Genomic DNA, 20,187 nt, shown 5'->3' with positions numbered 1-20,187 from the left:
TTAAAACAAGGGTTGAAAAATCAGGTCACAATGTATTGTAGGAGGCTGTGGTAAGAATACCTTTAAATCAGGTAAAACCTGTCGAACCCAAGCTAGATCAGCTGCTGTATTAGCTAATGCCCGTACTCAGCCTCAGTTGAACTTCTAGAAGCAGAATTTTGCTTCTTAGACTGCCAAGAAACTGGATTGTTGCCAAGATAAACCACAAAACCAGTAGTTGATCCACGAGTATTCACATTTGAAGCCCAATCTGCATCACTATAAGCATGAAGATCCCAAGATCCACTTGTAAAAGTCAGACCATGATCCAAAGTACCATGAATATATCTCAGGATGCGCTTAACCAACTGAAAATGTATATCTGAAGTTGAGTCATATATCGATGCATGATAATAAAGATAACAAAGATCAGGTCTAGTGAATGTTAAATACTGCAGTGCCCAACAATACTCCTATAGATGGTTGGATCATATAAGGAGTCACCCTCCGAAGCCAAAAGCTGACAATGTGGCTTACATGGAGTAGTACAAGGTCGACATGTATCCATACCAACCTTTGCAAGTAAATCTCTAGCATATTTTGTTTGACATACAAAGATATCTCCATTATCATGATAAGAAATCTGCAATCCTAAGAAGTAGGTTAACCGCTCCATATCTTTCATTTCAAACACAACACTTAATTCATCAATAACCTCTTTGACTAAACTATCTTTAGAACCAGTCAAGATGATATCATCAACATAGAGTAAAAGGATGACACTATGTGAACCAACATGCTTAACAAAGAGGCTTAGATCAGAATGAGAAACAGTAAAACCAAGGGCTGGAAGATGACCTGTGAACTTTGCATTCCAAGCTCTGGGTGCTTGCTTTAGTCCATAAAGAGATTTTCTCAATCGACAAACATGAGTTGGATATGCAGAATCTTCAAAACCTTGAGGTTGGCGCATAAACACTTCTTCTTCAAGATCATCATGAAGAAAAGCATTTTTCACATCAAGTTGTCTAAGAGACCACCTGTTCATAGCAACAATGCTTAAAACCAATCTAACTATTGTATGCCTTACAACATGACTAAAAGTCTCACTAAAATCTAGACCAGGAGCTTGACTGAAACCTTGTGCAACCAAGCGAGCCTTATGTCTTGCTACAGACCCATCTGAGTTCTTCTTGACTCTATCAACCCATCGGCTACCAACAATGTTTTTATCCACAGGCATAGGAACTAAATCCCATGTACCTTGGGTGTGCAAAGCTTCAATTTCTTCCCTCATAGCCTGTATCCAAACGGAGGATTGAGATGCAACCTTATAAGTAGCTGGTTCAACAGCTTCATGAAAGGATGGAATAGTAGTAAGATAGCATTGATAATCCTCAAATAGCTTAGGCTTGACAATACCACTCTTAGACCTTGTTTGCATAGGATGCATAGGAGGAGGCATAGATGGTGAAGAAGATTCATGAGAAGGCAAAAGAACTTGTAATTGTTGATCACTAAGAACTTGTAAATTCTCTGTAGAGTCTGCACACGAATGAACTAAAACTGGATCATCACCAAAGGATGCAGAAACATGGGAAGGGACATCAGAGGATTGTGAGGAAGCAAGACTAGGATCTGGACTAGAAGCCAAGGAAGGCACATGATGTGAAACAGAAACTACAATAGGTGGAGCCTTTAAAGAAGATGAAGTACAAGAAGAAAGATTACTAGATGAAAGTGAAGGCTTGGAGTGCTTAAAAGGAATGACACTCTCATCATGAACTACATGTCCAGAGAGAAGGAAACGATGAGTAGTAGTGTTATAGCATATAACACCTTTATAACCTTGAGAATATCCCATGAAAACACACTGGACAGTCCTAGATTGAAGTTTATGTTCATTAAATGGTCTAATATATGGATAAACAGCTGTGCCAAAGACTCTTAGATGTTGAAGAGGTGAAGGCTTGTCAAATAACTTCTGAAAATGAGACTGATTACCAAGAACAATACTAGGCATGAAATTGATCAAGTAAGCAGCATGTGCCACAACATGATACCAAAATTGTCCAGGAAGATTGGCAGTAACTAATAGAGTTAAGGCAGTTTCTATAACATGGCGATTCTTTCTCTCAACAAGACCATTTTACTGAGGAGTGGAAGGACAAGACAACTGGTGAATGATACCTTTTGAGTCAAGAAAAGAGGCAAATTGTGAACTATTAAACTCACCACCCCCATCACTTTGAAAATATTGAAGATGAGCACCAAATTGAGTACTAATAAAGGCATAGAACTTAAGAAATATCTCAAAAACTCTAGATTTATTGAACAGTAGGTAAAGCCACAGGAAACCAGGACATTCATCAACAAATGAGAATAATAGCGATATCCATTCTATAGATTTATGTCTAGAGGGACCCCATACATCACTATGGATCCTCTGAAAAGCTATATTAGACTTCATATGCTCACTAGGAAAAGGCAACTTATGCATTTTACCGTGCAAACAAGCAGAACATAGGGCAGACACAGAATCATTAGAAACAGACACAGCAGAGGCCTGAAGCATTAGTTTCACGACTTCATTTGTTGGATGACCTAACCTTTGATGCCAAAGAGAGGACTTTATTTGTTGGCCATGATAGGCAACTGGAGCAGAGGAAAAACAGGAGGCACGATTCAAGACAGAAGAATCAGCTAGAGGAATGTGATAGAGGCCTTGATTACTCTTGCCTTGAGAACAATTTGCTTGGTGAGCTTGTCCTGTATGCAAAAACCAGAGGCATCAAAGGTGATAAGACAATTGTTTTCTTTACACAATTGATGAACCAATAATAGATTGGCTTTAAGTTTGGGAACATGAAACACAGATGGCAGAGATAAAGATTTGATATTGGCACAAGAAATAGAGGCAGTGCCAAGATTAAGAATTTCCAAACCTTCCCCATTACCAATAGTGACATTCTGAGTCACATCACAAGAAGTGACATTATGCAGGTGAGAAGCATTGCTAACCATATGATGAGAAGCTCCTGTGTCAGCAATCAGACTTGCTCTGGAAAATAAGAAGACTGAGCCGTCATAGCAGTTAAGGAAGATGGCGGTGCTTGTCCTTGAAATGCATAGTTAGAGCGATGATAACAATCCAAAGCAGCATGCCCTCGTTTGCCACGGATTTGGCACTCAACGACAGGTGAATGAGCATCCGAAGAGGGAGCATTGCGATAATAACAATTCGCCGCTGTATGACCACGTTTGCTGCATATTTGACATTCTGGCACAACCTTGTATGAGCCAGAACCACCGTAATTGGAAGAGGGAGCACCATGAAAACCAAATGAGCTTGAGATTGATGATTCTGGCCGCCATTAAACCTTCCATGGCCAGAAGAGGGCTGAACACTAGAAGATGAACTCGCAACATACAGACTTAAGTGATGAACAGCGAGCCTCAGCAGTTTGCTCTGCAGCTAGGAGTTGAGTGCGAAAATCCTTACTCTGGTAGTAAACCATTCAACGCAACGATAACAAAATCATCATCGGAAATTAGCACATCAGCCGCACACAATTGGTCACGAATGTGTTTAAGACGAAGCAAGAATCGCTCAATGGAGTCTCCACCTTTTTGAGCAGTCAGCAGTTCTATTTTCAGATGATTAATTCTTGCTCAAGAAACAGAGGCGTAGCGATCACAGAGATGAAAGCCAGGCCTCTCTAGCTGTTTGACTCCCGATGACATACTCAAGTGCTTCATCTGACAAAGATGCAATAAAAAGGCTCAAGAGTGCCTTGTCTGTGCGAATCCAGTCTTTATAGGCCGCAATGAGCTCATAAATAGCGTCTTCTTCATCAACAATGGCGAATTTGGGAGGAGTAACGGATGAACCATCGAAGAGGCCGAACAGATCGTAGCCCTGGAGTACCGACTCCAGTTGATAACTCCACTTCAAGAAGTTATCATCGTTAAGCCGAATGGTAAGCATGCCCAAAAGGCCGTCAATTTTGAGAGAGGAAGCCATGAAATCAAAATTTGGGTTTCACAGAACGAAAAATTTGTTTTGGAGAAAATTGCAGAGAAATTGAGAGATCAGGATTTGAGATTGACAAAAGAAAGAAGTAGAGAAATTAGGAAGAAGAGAATGCGGAAGCGAATAGACCTCAAAATCGAACCTAAGCTCATGATTCCATGATAACAGTAGAAGAATACTAAGAAAAAGAAGAAGAAAGAAGAAGAAGTCTGAGAATAGAAGGCTTTGTATTGATTATTGCTGAAAAAGATTACAATGTAATAGTGCTTATAAAGCAAACTAACAGACTCTCTTAACAAGCTAACAAACTCTCTTAACAATCTAACATACTTTCTTAACAACCTGACATGTGCCATTCAATATGGTTATATGGTTATCAACAACAACACCAAATTCCTTCTTCAATATCAATTTCATTTTGCTCAACCATTAGCATATGTGAATGGGTCTTGACACCAAAGCTTGACAAATGCACAAGGCAAAACCTAGCATCTCTATCAACTTCATACATTTCAGCTCCACAAAATGATGGTAAGTTTCTCTAACTCTATCTTTCTGGTGTTGGTCATTGAGATCAGTTATGGGCAGTGGCGAAGCCAGGATTTCATGTGTGTGGGGGCTCTTATAAATTATAAAGAATCAAAAATTCGAACTCATAATACATCCGAAAAATAGTATATATATATATATATCACATATGTCAAGATTTATATTGCTTATTGGTTGCAATCATAATTGTACTCTACAAAAGGATAGATGAATACATTCTGAGCAAGAAAAATTGCAAGAGATAGACAAAGAGTAGCAATGTAGCAAATATCTTTAAAGTTTTTCCCCCCATTAAACCCAATAGAAAGAAAAAATCAAAATTTCTCAAACTAAAAAAAACCTTAGGTCCCTCATGCATTCATATCATACATGAAAAAAAAAGATTATATGTAAAAATATTAACTAACTATGAAAAATGGTTTTTCGGAATAATTATTTTCTCAAGATAATTTTTGGCGGCTTTTATTCCTTGTACTTCAAATAAGAAAACTTGATTTTATGGGATTTTAGTATGAAGTATTTATTAACTTAACGAGCCATCATTTTTAGCCTAAATCATATTTTGCACAAAAACCGATTTTTCATATTTTGATTTGGTTGGAATTTGATTTTCTAGTATTTTTATTTAAATCCAAATAGGGGGTACTTCCTCATTTATACTACTTCCTCATTTATATTGTAAACTTAAGTAAATTTAGTAATATAAAAATAAATGAAAGTAAAAGGACAAAGACATGTTGAAAGTGGAAATGAGGTAATCTCTACAACTAGAGTGCACCACCACAAGTTGAGTAAAGGGCAATTTGAAGCACCTCCTTGTGCTTTAATGTTAATAGGTTTGGCACAACAAATGTATGTACATGTCAAAACCTAAAATATTTGAAATAATATACAAAGAAATACATAACAATATATTACTTTAAAAAAAATAAAAAAAACTTGAGTGGGGGCGGGACCACATTGGTCCCAATGTGGCTCCGCTCCTAGTTGTGGATATAAATTGACACTTGCACAGGTGCACTCCAGATGTTTGATGAAATGACAGAGTGAGTTCTTGAGATTTTGTTGAGATGATAATTCCACCCATTTTGATCCCTTAAGCTTCCAAAATTATAGTTTTTGCTCCGAAGATTTGCTAAGTATGATTTCCTACAAAATATTCACCAAATACATTGAACTAACTAATTTCACATGAAAACATTGCAAATAGAGATAGATTATATATGCAAAATATGAATCTATCACAAAACAAAGCCTTTTTTATTTCACCAAAAATATAAATTCATTTTCCTTAATGTTTTTATTCTTAAGCACTAATTAGGGAAAGGGTTTCAGATATGCACGTATGTTTATGTTTCCCCTTCTCAATTTTCTTTTCAGCACTCATGCAGAATGGCAAAAATTTTAACAAAATAATTTTAGCACGGGATCATTTTTGCTCACCACATTAACTAGAGGTGCATGCTCACCACCACCATCTTTAAAGGGTGACACATATTCCATTGTTAACCCTAATTAACTTTTATGAGAGAAATAAATATTTAAAAAAAGAGTTCACAACCTGGCACATATCCCAATTCTCTTCCCTTTTTCTTTTTTTTTTTCTCCTTTCACCCATTTTAGTACCCTCCCCAATAGAATGCATATTGTTCCGTTGGAATTTTACAAAACATACCAAGTGTTTTTGCATATGGATATTAACATTCATTACCAAAAAGCAACATAAATTTCTTGAATACTAAAGAGTAGATTCAAGTCGTGCAAACCCAAAATTTGAGTTCGCAATTTTATAAAAATAGTTTTACTCTATTATTTTTTTGTGATTAATTTTTATATATAACTTTGATATTTATTTTTCTGAACATTTATACCAAAAAAATTGAAATTTCAGAAACATAAAATTATTTCACTTAAAATGAGAATGAAAATAGTAACAAAAAACCAAAAGCAGCAAGTTCAAATACAACCATTGGATGCCAACGGTCAATGCTCCAGTGCATGCCATGCGTCCATTTAATAAGTTAAAGTGGATGACCTTTTGCCATGATGCACTTGCTCCTTTACGTGGGCTCATTTTGGGCCCCCACAAAAATGATTGCCTGGATTGCTAAAATGGTCCGAAATTCCGCTTGAAAAACCAGCAGGTTAATAATTTAGCCGAGGACTTGAAAATTTTCTATTCTAAGGTAAGAAATTAACTAAGACCTTAGCAAATAACCATGTCAAAATCCACCTGCACTAATATATATCGTGTTATACCTTGTTGCCTTGTTGCATATCCTTTATGCCGTGAACGTCATTAACCTGTGTTGTTGGGAACGCCTTGACAGAATAAAGAGAGAGTTGAAGAAAACTGACGGTACATATTATTTAAAAGCTTCATATATATAGAGCCCCATATATATATTGGTAAGTGCGGGTAAGTGCAAATATATATATATATATATATGTACACAGGTTCCGTTTGATATTAATATAGTTTTGGGAGCTTTAGTAATATACCCAAAATAGGGGCTGAAATTTTTTTAAAAAAAACTACATGGAATGCACTTTAGAAATATACCCAAAAACCATTTACTACATATGAAATTAGTATTGAAGTTCCTAGAAATTACATCTCTATTGATTAACTTAAAACAAACTATTTTCAAAAAAACTCAAAACAAGCCCAGCAAGCCCATCCCAGATTTTTTTGCAAACATCACGAAAATGAAGGGCTTGTCCCAGCGACCCTTCATTCTCCATCAAACTTTCGCAAATCATGTCATAGAGATATATTGTTAATACCATGTCATAAAAGTACATTATTAATATCATGTCATAAAATACATTATTAATACCATGTCATAAAAGTATATTGTTAATAACATGTCATAGAAGTACATTGTTAATACCATGTCATAAACAAAAAACTCAAAAAAACCCAAGAAAGCCTAGCAAGACATCTGATATCCTTTGCAGCCATCTCCAATCACCAGATTCGCAAAGGTAAAAAGAAATAACAAGAAAATACACTGTTAATACTATGTCATAGAAATCTTCCTAGTAAAAATCAAATTTTGCATATCATAAACTTCAAGTGCACATCTATATATAGAGCAAAATATAGAGCATGCTTTGTGACTGAAAATTTCCTTTGTCATAGAAGTACATTGTTAGTATTATATCATATAAATCAACTCAGTTGCAGAGTATTACAGTATCTATTGGAAGTTAACAACTATTCATACCACTCCATATAACAAATTGTATACTACAAAATCAACTTACCAACTTGTTGCAATTTACAAGAGTCATATATTAGACCCACAACCACCCAAAAAGCCAAAATTGGCTTGTTGCAAATGCCACATCAATGCACATAGAAATGAATAAATTGTCACGCAGAACACTTAGAATGAGTTCAAAATGATAATTTCTATCTTCACCAAAATAACAGAAGACCAAAATGAAATCAAAGCCTAACCATTAAATTCAGCTGCAATTCCATTGCAAACTTGCAAGGCAAACACAAACAGAAAACACAACGATTCATACAATAAACACTAGAAAATACTGAAATGAGAAACCAGCATAAGAATAAAAGGTGAAAATACATACATGAGAGGCGTTACAACATCAAAATTAGAGATGTAAATAGCTTACTATTAGTGTCTTAAGTTCATGGTTGACAAGGTGCTGCATCATATTGTCCCTTGGCTTTCTTCATCTTCCATAAACTAAGAGCATAAGACACAATTAGTTCACACAACTGTATTAAATAGATATGCAGTTAAAGCAAATGACATTATTTATGTTGTCTTAAAATGGAAGTACCTTGAGAAGGGGCACGAGAATGAGAGGCATGTATTCTCAGCTTCCAACTGCTCTCTTATATTACTTAATTAGGGTGTTGTTATCTTCGGCCTCCAATCCATATGTAAGGGATGTGGCTTACAGATCTTGAGATTCATTATGCTAAGTGATGTAATATAAGGGGGGAATTCCCATTCTCACGGAGAAAGATATCCTTGTTGTTGTAGAAGGTGTTGATGATCAAACTCAGAAGCTGGTTGATCTCATGGATCACGACCCAAATCCACCTCTTGAGTTGTAAAACGATGTTGCCGAGGTCAGTGTATCCCGCTTCTTGAAAGAAGAGCTTCTTCAATGGCTGTCGCAGAGAGGAAGATGAAGCGGCAGCCCTCCGCTCTAAAAGCTTCGCCATTGTCGGATCGGAGAACAGGAGGTCTCGGTTGAAAATTGGGAATACCGGACGGATTTGGCCATTTTGGAATATATCGTCATTGGAAATTGGCGATCCGTTAGGGTTGGTGTAGGCAAAAGAGAAATCGTCTTCATCTTTGTTCTTCTCGCAATCACCACCGGTGTCGACATTTGAACACCTTCTTTTGGTAATTGACACCTCAAATCTACAAAGTATCCACAGAACTCCGTAAGCTTAACCATTAGCTCTGTTCATATCAAAAAAATGAAAATTAGCACCAAATTCAATGAAGAAACTGAAATCGAATCGAAATTCAAGTAAATTAAACAAAAATAAAAAGGAAATTAACCAATTGAAGCAAATGGAACAAACCTGCAACGGAAATGGAGGCATCGCCTGTGAGAACACGTGTGAGCCCACCGACGTAAGCGGAGATTGTCATAGGTGTGACGAGGGAGGATTTTCGTTGGTCTTGTGTTGGTCCATGGCTCTGAGACTGTTTGGTTTACTTTAAAGGCAGAGAGAGGGAAGAAGGGAGAGAACAGACGAGAGATAAGGGTTTGAAGGAGGAGAGGGGCTTGCTTCAAACCTTAGGTAGTGGTTTTGTTGAATTTTTATGTTCTTTGCATATCCAAAACTAATTTAATGCTAAAAAGGGTAATAAAGGTATTTCATCTTATTAATTAAATTAAAAAATATACAATTGTTTATTTTTGGGTTCTTTTGGGTATGTTTATAAAGATTAAATGGTATATGGTTTTGTAATAGTACTAGGTGTAGAATTGGGTATTTAACTAAAAAACTATATAGTTTTTTATTTTTTGTGTAGGAATAAAATCCATCACCTATGAATGCAAACAAAAGCACAATAGTAGTTTGTGCCAATATTGTAGACCCAACCATATGTTAGATATATGCCCTAGAAGCCAATATAAAATGGGTAATTCTAAGGAAATAATATATAATAATCAAAGAAGCAAGAACGTTACTTTAGATACATAACATACACAAAGTAACAAGTCTATGGATTAAGATATAAATGGAAAGTGGTCTAAAGAAGTTAGATGCATGAGACATTTCCATACATATAAATATCGTATTCTAAAATGTTCTTTGGTCATAGGATCACCAATTAGACAATTGTGACCCGCGAAGACTAGTACACATTATGTCTACTTAATTGGGAGGATGACTAGCCTCAAGTCATTCGTGTAGAGACACTGAGACAGATGTGTAGGTACTTTATAGAAGATGGAGTCCACTGAACGCGATCAACTCTAGAATTCTTGTATGGAAATCTTACTCACAAGTGTCATACAAAGAATTCTAAGTTGTGATAATGCAAATTAATTCATTAGACCTGAGACATCACAATTGTCTTGTGTATATGTTGTTTCTCTTTGCACTATACAATCGTATCAAAATGATGTGACTTAAAGGTGTTCCTTAGGATTCTCAGAGTGTACGCAGAGACATGTGAATGTACAATAAGGAATCTCTGCTCTTAGTAAGAAGAGAGAATACTCTAAAGATATGATTCGTGAATCTTTGGCCAAAGTATTGTATGGAAATTGAAACAAGAACGTTTGCAATTTCATCAAATTGAATCATATAGTCTAGAGATGTCATATTAGGGATTTTGACACAAGTTTACCATATCCCAAGAATATGACATAGAGTATTGAATTAGAGAATGATCAAATTGCATTGTAATCACAAACTGACTAGGTTCTCTAAATGAATTCTTTTTAGCTTCGTAGCGATGACATACTGCTAGGTGTCACTCATGGCTTGTGGAAGCCCTGTAAGAGCATCTCCAAGGGATGTCAAATACCAAACATCAAATTTAAATTTGATGGCTGATGTGGCAATTTGACATCTTACACAGCTTTACACTTACCCGATATATCAAATTAAATTATTATTTTATTACATTTTAGTGGTGATTTATTTTTAATTAAAAAGAAAAGAAAAATAATAATAATGAATATTCATTTGACATATTGCTTTTGGGATGTCAAAAATAACATCTCAACTTCCAGCCTTCATTCTACATCAGCTTTGACACATCGGTTGGAGTGATGTGAGACGTTATTTCTAGCCGTTAAATGTCTATGTGGTACTTTTGACACATTGGTTGGAGATGCTCTAAGGACTAATCATAATTAGCCTTCACCATTATGGAGAACTGTATGGAGGGATACAATTCACACGTGATTCAAAGTGAATCATTCATACCCACTGCCTCACTAATTAGAACCTATAATATCGCACACCGAAAAGGAATCGATTGGGAAATTATGAAGTCAAAGTCAATGTGAAGTCAAAGGTCAAAGGTCAAAAGTCAAAGGTCAAACGGTTGACCCGACACTTGACATGGTCAACTAAGGACCAACACTCATTAGACAAGTGAGTGATTGAATTAGTCAAGTCACTAGAGTAATTAAATTGATTAGATTAATTTAAGGTCCCATATGACTTAGAAATTCAAAAGGGATTTGACCATATGGACTTAGGCATATATGTGACATATTATAGGATTAATGTGTTGGACCAAGATAGCAAAGGATGACACAAATTGTTTTTTTTTTTTTAAAGGGGTGGTGGGTGTGGTTGTGGCTACACTAGGGTTTAGGGGCATTTTTGTTACTCTTGTGACATCTTTGATCCCATAAGTGTGTAGATATGGAATCTTATCATCCTAGCTAGGGTTTTCAAGTTGGTGAAATTGGAAAAGAGAAAACATCAAGCTCTCTCTCCCTAACCCCTTCAATCTATCATATCAAGTGAGGGTGCTAGCATCACTCTGCCCTTGTTGTCTACTCATTCTTTCATCTCATTCAATCCTTGGTGAAGAGCTTTGGGGAGGTGCATATCTTTGTACCTATTTGGAGAGCTACAAGGTAGAGAATCAACATCAAAGGGAGAGCCAACAACAAAGGGACCACTCCTTCTACTTGAACACCATTCTTGGTTTCAAGATTCGCTCCAAGGGTAGGAACATCTTATTTTTCTCTCAAATAGGATTTAGAGAGTCTTTGGTGCACACTTTCATAGACTTATAAAGATTGGGACCAAATGAGACTTGCATGAATCCCTAGTTTATTTAATGCTTCTGCTTTTACTTTGATTTCATATTAGATATGGCTTGCCAGGTAATTTATACTCTCAAAGTTTGGTTGTAGAGTTTTTAGAAATCTAAACACAACACCATTCCTACAATATTCCCTTCACTATAGTCATAAAGACAATATCAAGGGTTTGTAAGGCATGTCATGCAGAGCTTGTGTCCTACGACAAGAAGAATTCACACCCTGCTGCAAATCATCTTGCACAACGTCGAACGATCAAGAATAATGATCACTTCATTCAAAATGACATAAAATTATCCCCTAATTATCACGAGGTAAGATTGCAATTTCCAACTTGGCTGAGCATCACCATTGTAATCGTTCATTTAGTATTTCAACAAATATATACATATATAGTAATTAGCATGCATGCATTCTTAATTATTCCCTAATTATGTATAACTAATGATTTGATTAATTTCAATCGAACTCGAACGATGCTACTGTTCCCGCGTCAATGGAGAACCACAGTGCTATTGAGGTTGCTCTTTCCATCGATGGAGAAGAACCGCCGTTTTGATGGTCAGGTGGTATGTCTTTGCTACGCCTCACTCACGACCTCTTCATTTTATGATTAAATTTAATTAGTGTATTATAATTAAGTAATACATTTTCTTGCATTGCAGACTTGTGTTTTGAAGGTACAGTCCAGGTTATCTTGACGAAATAAGAGAAACGTTGCACAAAATAAAAGGTACCGTGCATTACAAATGAAACGTTTTTTTAAATTGTATATATGTTGCATGCAAGTTTATATTACTCCTCAAAACTCTACTTACTACTTATTGTTTTATTCAATACTCATATTTATGTATTTATTTTCTGTAAATGTATTTATTTATCTTTTGGGTTGTAGGAGTAGATTTCGTCTTCAGCTTCTCAAAATATGGATATTTTGAATGGGAAGTAAAAGTTTTTGGTGATATAGATCCACTCACAATCACAAACACAATATTGACAAAATACAAGAGAACGGTTATGCTTTCGGCCTACGAGGACTCTCGTCGTCCCCAAAAGAAACCAGCTGGGCTAAGAATTGACAAAGACTAGACTGTGGTGCTCTTAATTAATTAGACTTTGCGTTATACGTTTTTAACTAATTAATTACAAAAATGTTGCAAGTAGTTTCCACATGCTTTGTGCGACGACTTTTGACTTCTTTGGTAATAATGTTCGGACGTCCGCATAGGAGAATTTCTCTCTCTCTCTCTCTCTCTCTCTCTATATATATATATATATATATATACACACACACTGGTGGACCCAAGAATTTTCTAGTGAATGCGCAATTTTGAAAGGCTAAAAACTCTTTGTGGATTGACATCGCAGTTTTGTGTGTAAGGAATAAAAGCCATGGATATGGGATTTCTAATATATATATATATATATATATAATAATAATAATAATAATAATAATAATAATAATATAGTCATGTAGCCCCCCTCATCTATAGTTTTTTGTGTGTGTGTCCGTGAAACCTCCCTCATCTGTAGTTTAGATTATCGTTTGTACTAAAAAAAGAGTAATGCTATTTTTTTATTTTTTTTGGTCTGATAAAGAGTAATGCTATTTAGACACAAAAGATTGACCACATAAGCTGACCACCTTATGTGGCAGTTGATGTGTATATGCCACGTCACTTAAAAAAAATATACAAAGTGTTTTTGCATATGGATATAAACTAATTCATTACCAAAATAAAGTTCTTGAATACTAAAGGGCAGATTTGAGCCATATAATTTCTCAACTCTGAAAAAAATTGGTTGTGTCCAATTTCAAATTACTTCACTTCACCAAATTAGAACCTTTACGAGAAGAAGAATATTAGTTAACGGTAAGCAAATCTAAAATTGGCGTATGAGATTTCCGTTCACTTTCCTTCAGATTGGCATCATGAAATTGATTATGTTGCTTTTTCTGATTGTATGAATCTTCAAACCCAAGCAAGTAAAAATTAGTGTTTTGCTTTTTTCTACCACGCATGTGTTGTTTCATGAGTCTTCTAGGGAAAGAGGGATTTTTGTTGTTCTTTTATGCGGTTATTTCCTCCCTTCCCCTCATAATCAGATTGCAATGGATCTGTCTTTATTTTGTCTTCAAGTAAATTATCCATCCATAAGAGGCTGGATTGTGATAAGAATTTTTGAGGTTTTTCCATTTCATTTGGATTTGAATATTAATTCTATGGGCAATTTTTTTTTTATTGAACCCGAGAGAAAAGGAAGAGCAGAAATCAGTGAGAAAGAAAAACGATTACACGAGATGAAGGTGGAAGACTCAAAGACTCAAATAATGCTATATATGAAGATGAACCCATCTTTTTCACCAACTTATATGGTAAGCCAACATGTAAAGCTCAAAAGCTGTGTGAATTGTTTCTTAAAAATGCTATGATGTGGTATGGGAACATCATGTGCTCCGAGTAGGTGAGGGAAGAAAATGATTTCAATTTGCTTGTTGAAATCTCGCGCACATACATGGATTTAATCTAACACATTCCCAGCAGATGAATCTTTAAATATCCTCTCCCTTGCCTTGGTTGCCTGCACCATTTATATTGAAAATCAATTCAATTGTTGAAGTTGTTAATTTGTGTTGAAATATGACAATAACAAGGGCACCTTGACAAAAAAGGAAAGCATTACATTACGAACCTGTTTTGGCCAATTTATGAAGGACGTTATGAGAATGAACAACAATGCCTGTACAGAAGAGCCTGTCATCATTCCGATCCAAAGCCCCGTTCCCCTCAGATGTAGAAGAAAACCCAATACGACGGCAACCGGAATTCCAGCTATATAATATGCACCAAGATTTACATAAGCCCCTATACGCTGCATCCCACATCCTCTAGCAACCCCTGTCCAAAGAAATAACTCAATGAACAGCCTTACCTTGGTTAGGTTGTAAATTGTAAGAACATCATTTGATCCTCCCTTTACTCATGAAAGTGAAGTCCCAGGGATTTTAAAAGGTAAAAAAAATGCAAGTATACATATGGTAGTGTACCGGTTTGTTGCCTGATATATGATATGTATTGCATGGACATCAATTTGAAAGAAAGTATCAGGAAAAAGTTCACAAAATCAATTGTCTAGATTGATAGCTTGACAACAAAACATGTAAGACTGTTGGAGACGATGTTTCCTTGTACGTGTTCCATGTTTAGTTGTACGTAACTTTTGCCAAACAAATTCCAAGAGACTAGAGGTTAAGGGATGAATCCTGATCAAATACACTGACCTGAAAGTACAGCTTGTAAGCTGTCTGCGAAAAGTGAGAGGGAAAGCAGTGGAGCAAGTCGTTTGACATAATTGACAACTTCCATGTCATTACTATAGACATAACCCCACACGGAACAGCAGCAGAGGAGAATTGTGCTCACAATGACAGCTTCAGTAACTGCAAGAACCATTGCAGCCCAAACAACTACTCTAGCTACATGTGGATTATGGGCTCCTAATTCATTTGAAATTCGGTTACTACAGAGTGGCAAATGTATTTCATCAAAAAGAGTAATAGGGGTTAAATTGTTGGCACATAGACGGATTGTTTCAGGAAGAGAGATTTAGAGCAAACCTTGCAGCAGCACCAACACTGTATGGTATAAAGTAGTGCAATGAAGTTGTTGTGAGGCTGCTCACAAGTTTGGGAGGTATTAGAACTACACTGACACACACACACACACATATATATACATACACATCTATAATCAGCAACCATATAGAAGGAAAGATAAGAGATTACATACCAAATAGAAAGCACTGAAGTTTCAAGTTTCGAGTTTGGTAGAAGCCCAGAGAGTAAAATAAGCAGCTCAAATGACCACCATTCAAGACTACAATTATTAGCAGGAAGAGTAGATGTCAATGCTTGATCAAGCCAAAAGCAGGAAATCACAAACAGCTAAACACAAGCTAATGTTCTCTTGCCACACAGTCTTGTATCTTTGTTACCAAATTGTGAATAAGGACTATTGATTACGTTGATCTTTGCCTGAACATGCGCTCTAAATTCACAGTCCGACAATGTAACCATTTTGCTTGACAAGAAAACGTTACCTTATACATACACATATATATATATATATTCATAACAAAAACAGAAACAGAAAGGGAATTAATTACTTACCAAACCATTACGGCAGAGGGGATGGCCAAGACAAAAAACTTCTTAATGCTTAAGAAAACATCAGTTGAGAAGTAGACACGAGTTTTCTCACATGTTGAAGAATACTTCAAGTAAGTCAAAAGGATGATTGTATTCAACCAACTGCATAAACCTGTGGACAAAGCCGCACCAATATTTCCTAATCCCAAATGAAAGACTAGAGCCCAACATAGAGGTATGTGGAGAAGCAGAACCAAGGATGAACTTAAGAGCATTGGGAAAATCAGGCCCTGAGCTAGGAAGAATCGAACCAACGATTGAAGAACAGCATAGGCAAATAGTGAAGGGATGAGCCAAATTGCATATCTGCCAGCTTCTTGTGCGATTAAAGGGTCTTGGCCTAACAATATTAGCAATTTTTCCATGAATATCCAAAGGAGAGACACTGGTAAGCAAACCAAAGTGAGAGAAATTATGGCACAGTATGTGTAGGTTCCAAGCTGCTGATATTGCTTTGCTCCATATGCTTGCCCACATAAAGTTTCCAAACCTCCAGCCATTCCAGACTTCCGGACATATCAAAACTATGTCAGTTCTCAACCTGACGAAATTAACCTTAAACAGACATGCATGTATATGTTCATATTTTAATATCAATAAACTTTCACCCTTAAATTTATTTGTCTTTTCAAGTTGGTGCTTAATCATCATGGCAGTAGTAACGGAGTGTATATGACCAGTTCTCCTTTTTTGAGCTTTTTTGTGCTTCAGCTATTTATTTGTACATGTTTTTGGTTGGTTCCATAATCATTAATTAAGAACACAACAATAACTACAACCAAAAAAGACAAACTAAAAGAATGTACAAATCAAGAAAGGAAGGTCCTAGCATCCATATAGTCTGTGTGAATTGAGTATACCATCGCCCCAAGAAAGAAGGCCCTAGCATCCATATAGTATGCGTGAGTTAAGTATACTATCGGCCCTCTCAGTAGATAGAAAAGGTCTTAAAAAAACATGTACAAATCAAGAAACACTAGAGAAAGTAATTGAGAAGAAAAAACATTACAAACTCACAAGGAGACTGAAGCCAGTGACGATGGAGAAAGAGGTGGCAATAGCAACACCAGAAAGAGAGAGTTCCCCAAGATGTCCAACCATCATCATCGAAATAACCTGCAACAGGTACTGAGATAAAGTCACCACCACCATCGGGGCCGCCATCTTCATCACCTTCTTTAGTTCTTCTACAAGGGCACTGCCCCATGTCAACTCTTTCCTCCTTACCAACAGTGCCTCTTCCATCGATCCTCACCGTCAGTAATCAAACTCTAGCTAGCTATTTAGCTACTTTAATAATTTAGGTTCGAAAATAAAGAAGTGTAAAAAATGTGTTTCCCTTTTTAAAAAGAAAATGTGATGTTGAAAGATAAATTTTACAGATATGAAACCTACCCAACTGAACACATTAATGGGGCATACAGAGTATGAAGACAAACCATATGAATAGAGGAATTCCATTCTACCAAAATCACAATCAAACCAATTATTATATATATGGGAAATGCTAGCAACCTTCTCTCTAACCTTCTTTTTTGGCATTTCTCCTTTTTACTCATGACATGTGTCACTTTTCATATACTTTAAACAATGTCATAAATGCATCACAAAATCTAAATTTTGCTTTCTAAGTTTACCCTTATTAAATGTATTGATTTATTTATTTATTTTTACAACTTTCTACCACCTTATTAAAATTTAAAAAAAAACGTCAGTTTTTTTTTTGGGTGAAAAAAAAGTATGTTTTTTTTTTCTTGAGTGAGAACCTTTTCTTTTTAAGCACAAAAGAAGTTCATGCTATGCTAGGACAACAATTTATTATTACAATCTGTACTCTTTGGAAAAACGAAAAGCATACTTTTTTATACATAAAAAAAAAAACCTATGTTTTCTTATTTAATTTTTTGATAAGGTGGAAAGAAAGTTATTTAAATACTAGCTTGTTGTAAAAAAAAAACACATTTAATAAGCGTTAATTTAGAAAAGAAAAATTTGCTTGTGTGATGCATTGATGACATTGTTTTAAGTGTAAGGAAAGTGACACATGCCATGAGAAAAATGGAGAACGTCCAAAAGAGAAGGTTGCTATCATTCATATATATATATATATATATATATATATATATATTCAAATAATTTTTTATAGAGATGATCTTTGAATAATTATCTAAAACATAAAATGTTTAGATTAGTGAAATACAATGCGGAGTGGGCTCTATAAAGTTATCCCTCAAATAAATTAATTTGAGGGATTCTTTCAATGGAATCTCTCTCTCTCTCTTTATATATATATATATATATATATATATATATATATACAGTCCCCTTCTATTGAGGGATCCTCAAATAATTTTATTTGAGGGACGTCCTTTAGGATACCATATAATTTTTTTCCCAATGATCCAAACCATCTATTTTTTAGGTCTTCATTCCTAGATCATCCTTACAAAAAATTAGACAAATCTGAAACCGTTTCGATATCCAATTGTGTTTTACAAAAATCAATGAACACGGTGCTTCAAGAAAGTACTAAAATTTCAATAACTCAATTGAGTGGTCAAATGATATCGGATTCAAGTGATTTTTTGTAGAGATGATCTTTGAATGAGTATCTACAAAATAGACGGTTTGGATTAGTGAAATACAATCTGGAGTGGGGCCTACAGGTGTCCTCAAATGTTTATTCGAGGATCCTCAATGGAAGCTCTCTATATATATATATATTCAGATCTCTACCACATTCCAATGCGATGAATGGTACATTTGGGCTCATCTCCTCATCGACTTTGTTGATAGCAAATATCAATTAGGCCCGTCCAAAAGACTTAGGCCTAGACCACTTGAGGAAGTGACTGGACTCAAATGATTAGTGGGCTAGAATTAGCCTTTCCTTAGGTTGCTCAGTCCCAAACGAGGAGAAAAAAGGCCCCCCAAGGCCGAACAACGACCATATGTACAATTGTGGACTAGCACGCTACACCAGGTGTCTCACCCTAGGAGACCTAGAAACAGGGCCAACATCGTATCCCACCAAGGCACGATGTTCCCAAGTAGGAAGGGAACACGCTCCAGGCTCCCACCATCCTTCTAGCTGAGTAGGAGCGACGCTGATGTCTGCCAGAACGAACTGATATAAGGGGTGGAGAGGAAGTGCACAACCCGCAGCCGAAGGGCTCTGCATGAAACTAACCCAACTTTCTAGCAGACTGCCCATGCTCACTCCTTCCTGAGGTCTTCTAGGCGAATTGACCCATAAATGCTAAAGACATCGCGTAAATTATGCATGTCCTCATGAGTGATCATATTGATAAAGTTATTGATAGACCACTTTTGGTCCGATTCGCCTCTTGCCCGTGAATAGCGCACTACGAACAATACGAGATATGAGATGTGCTGCGCACTTTTGTGGTTATGGCCAAACCTTCGGCCCCCAGATCAAAGCTTTCGCTCGTCTCTCTCTCTCCCACTCTTCAAAAGAATAGAAATCCAAATCCTCGCTTGGAGTACTAATCTTATATTCTCCCCGTGACATCTCCCTAACTATCCAAATACAATCAAGAGGTTGGTCGTATAGTAGGCTTTGGTGAATCAATCAAAGACTCATTCTCACTCTCTAAATCTACAACCGAGACTACACACTTGTCCTCCTAACACGGTATGTCGTCCAAAGAATCTGACCCACCTCTACGACCAAACATAACCCTTGCAAACTGGTGCATAAGGGACAAAAAGAACCATCCAAGAAAAAACGGAAGAAGCAAAAATACTAGGAGCAAGAAACGAGGGGCCATGTAAGGATCCCAGGCCCATGGCACCAACACTTTCCTGGCCTACAAATTCCGGACCAGTGCATTAAAAATATATTTTTTTAATTAAGTACGGGACCATACAAAGTACTAAGGTCAACTCTAGTCATGGACTATATCCCAAATATAGTTCTAAAATAATCAAAAATCATCTCAAGTAATAAAAAACGTAGTCAACGCTAAAATTTAGCCCTCCAAAATATTAATTTTTAAAGAATAGTGTAGAGCTAAATATTTCCATCTCCAGATGCAGCTATATTTTAGAGTCCTTTATATTTTATTATTTTGAGAAAAAATATGGTACAACGCTC

The 20,187-nt window shown here is 36.1% G+C and overlaps 1 protein-coding gene across 2 annotated transcripts; it reads right to left on the bottom strand.

The window, feature by feature from the left end:
• Positions 1-14,135: 14,135 nt before the first annotated feature.
• Positions 14,136-17,397, bottom strand: LOC103328653 (protein DETOXIFICATION 12). 2 transcript variants are annotated; one of them, XM_008231060.2, is made up of 7 exons: positions 17,088-17,397; positions 16,032-16,576; positions 15,652-15,738; positions 15,480-15,536; positions 15,144-15,382; positions 14,555-14,760; positions 14,136-14,443 (listed from the first exon to the last, which is right to left on the bottom strand). In XM_008231060.2, the coding sequence occupies exons 1-7, from the start codon at positions 17,313-17,315 to the stop codon at positions 14,384-14,386; spliced, it is 1,422 nt and encodes a 473-aa protein (XP_008229282.2). In that variant the 5' UTR covers positions 17,316-17,397; the 3' UTR covers positions 14,136-14,383. The 2 variants fall into 2 exon arrangements, with proteins under 2 accessions (XP_008229282.2, XP_088907372.1); XM_089051246.1 differs by lacking the exon at positions 15,480-15,536.
• Between the last annotated feature and the right edge of the window lie 2,790 nt (positions 17,398-20,187).

Source organism: Prunus mume, linkage group LG4 (genome assembly GCF_029339155.1).
Source record: "Prunus mume cultivar Tortuosa linkage group LG4, ASM2933915v1, whole genome shotgun sequence".
Classification (NCBI taxonomy): domain Eukaryota; kingdom Viridiplantae; phylum Streptophyta; class Magnoliopsida; order Rosales; family Rosaceae; genus Prunus; species Prunus mume.
The sequence above is the reverse complement of the archived record's forward strand: the minus strand, read 5'-3'. Positions and strand labels throughout refer to the sequence as shown.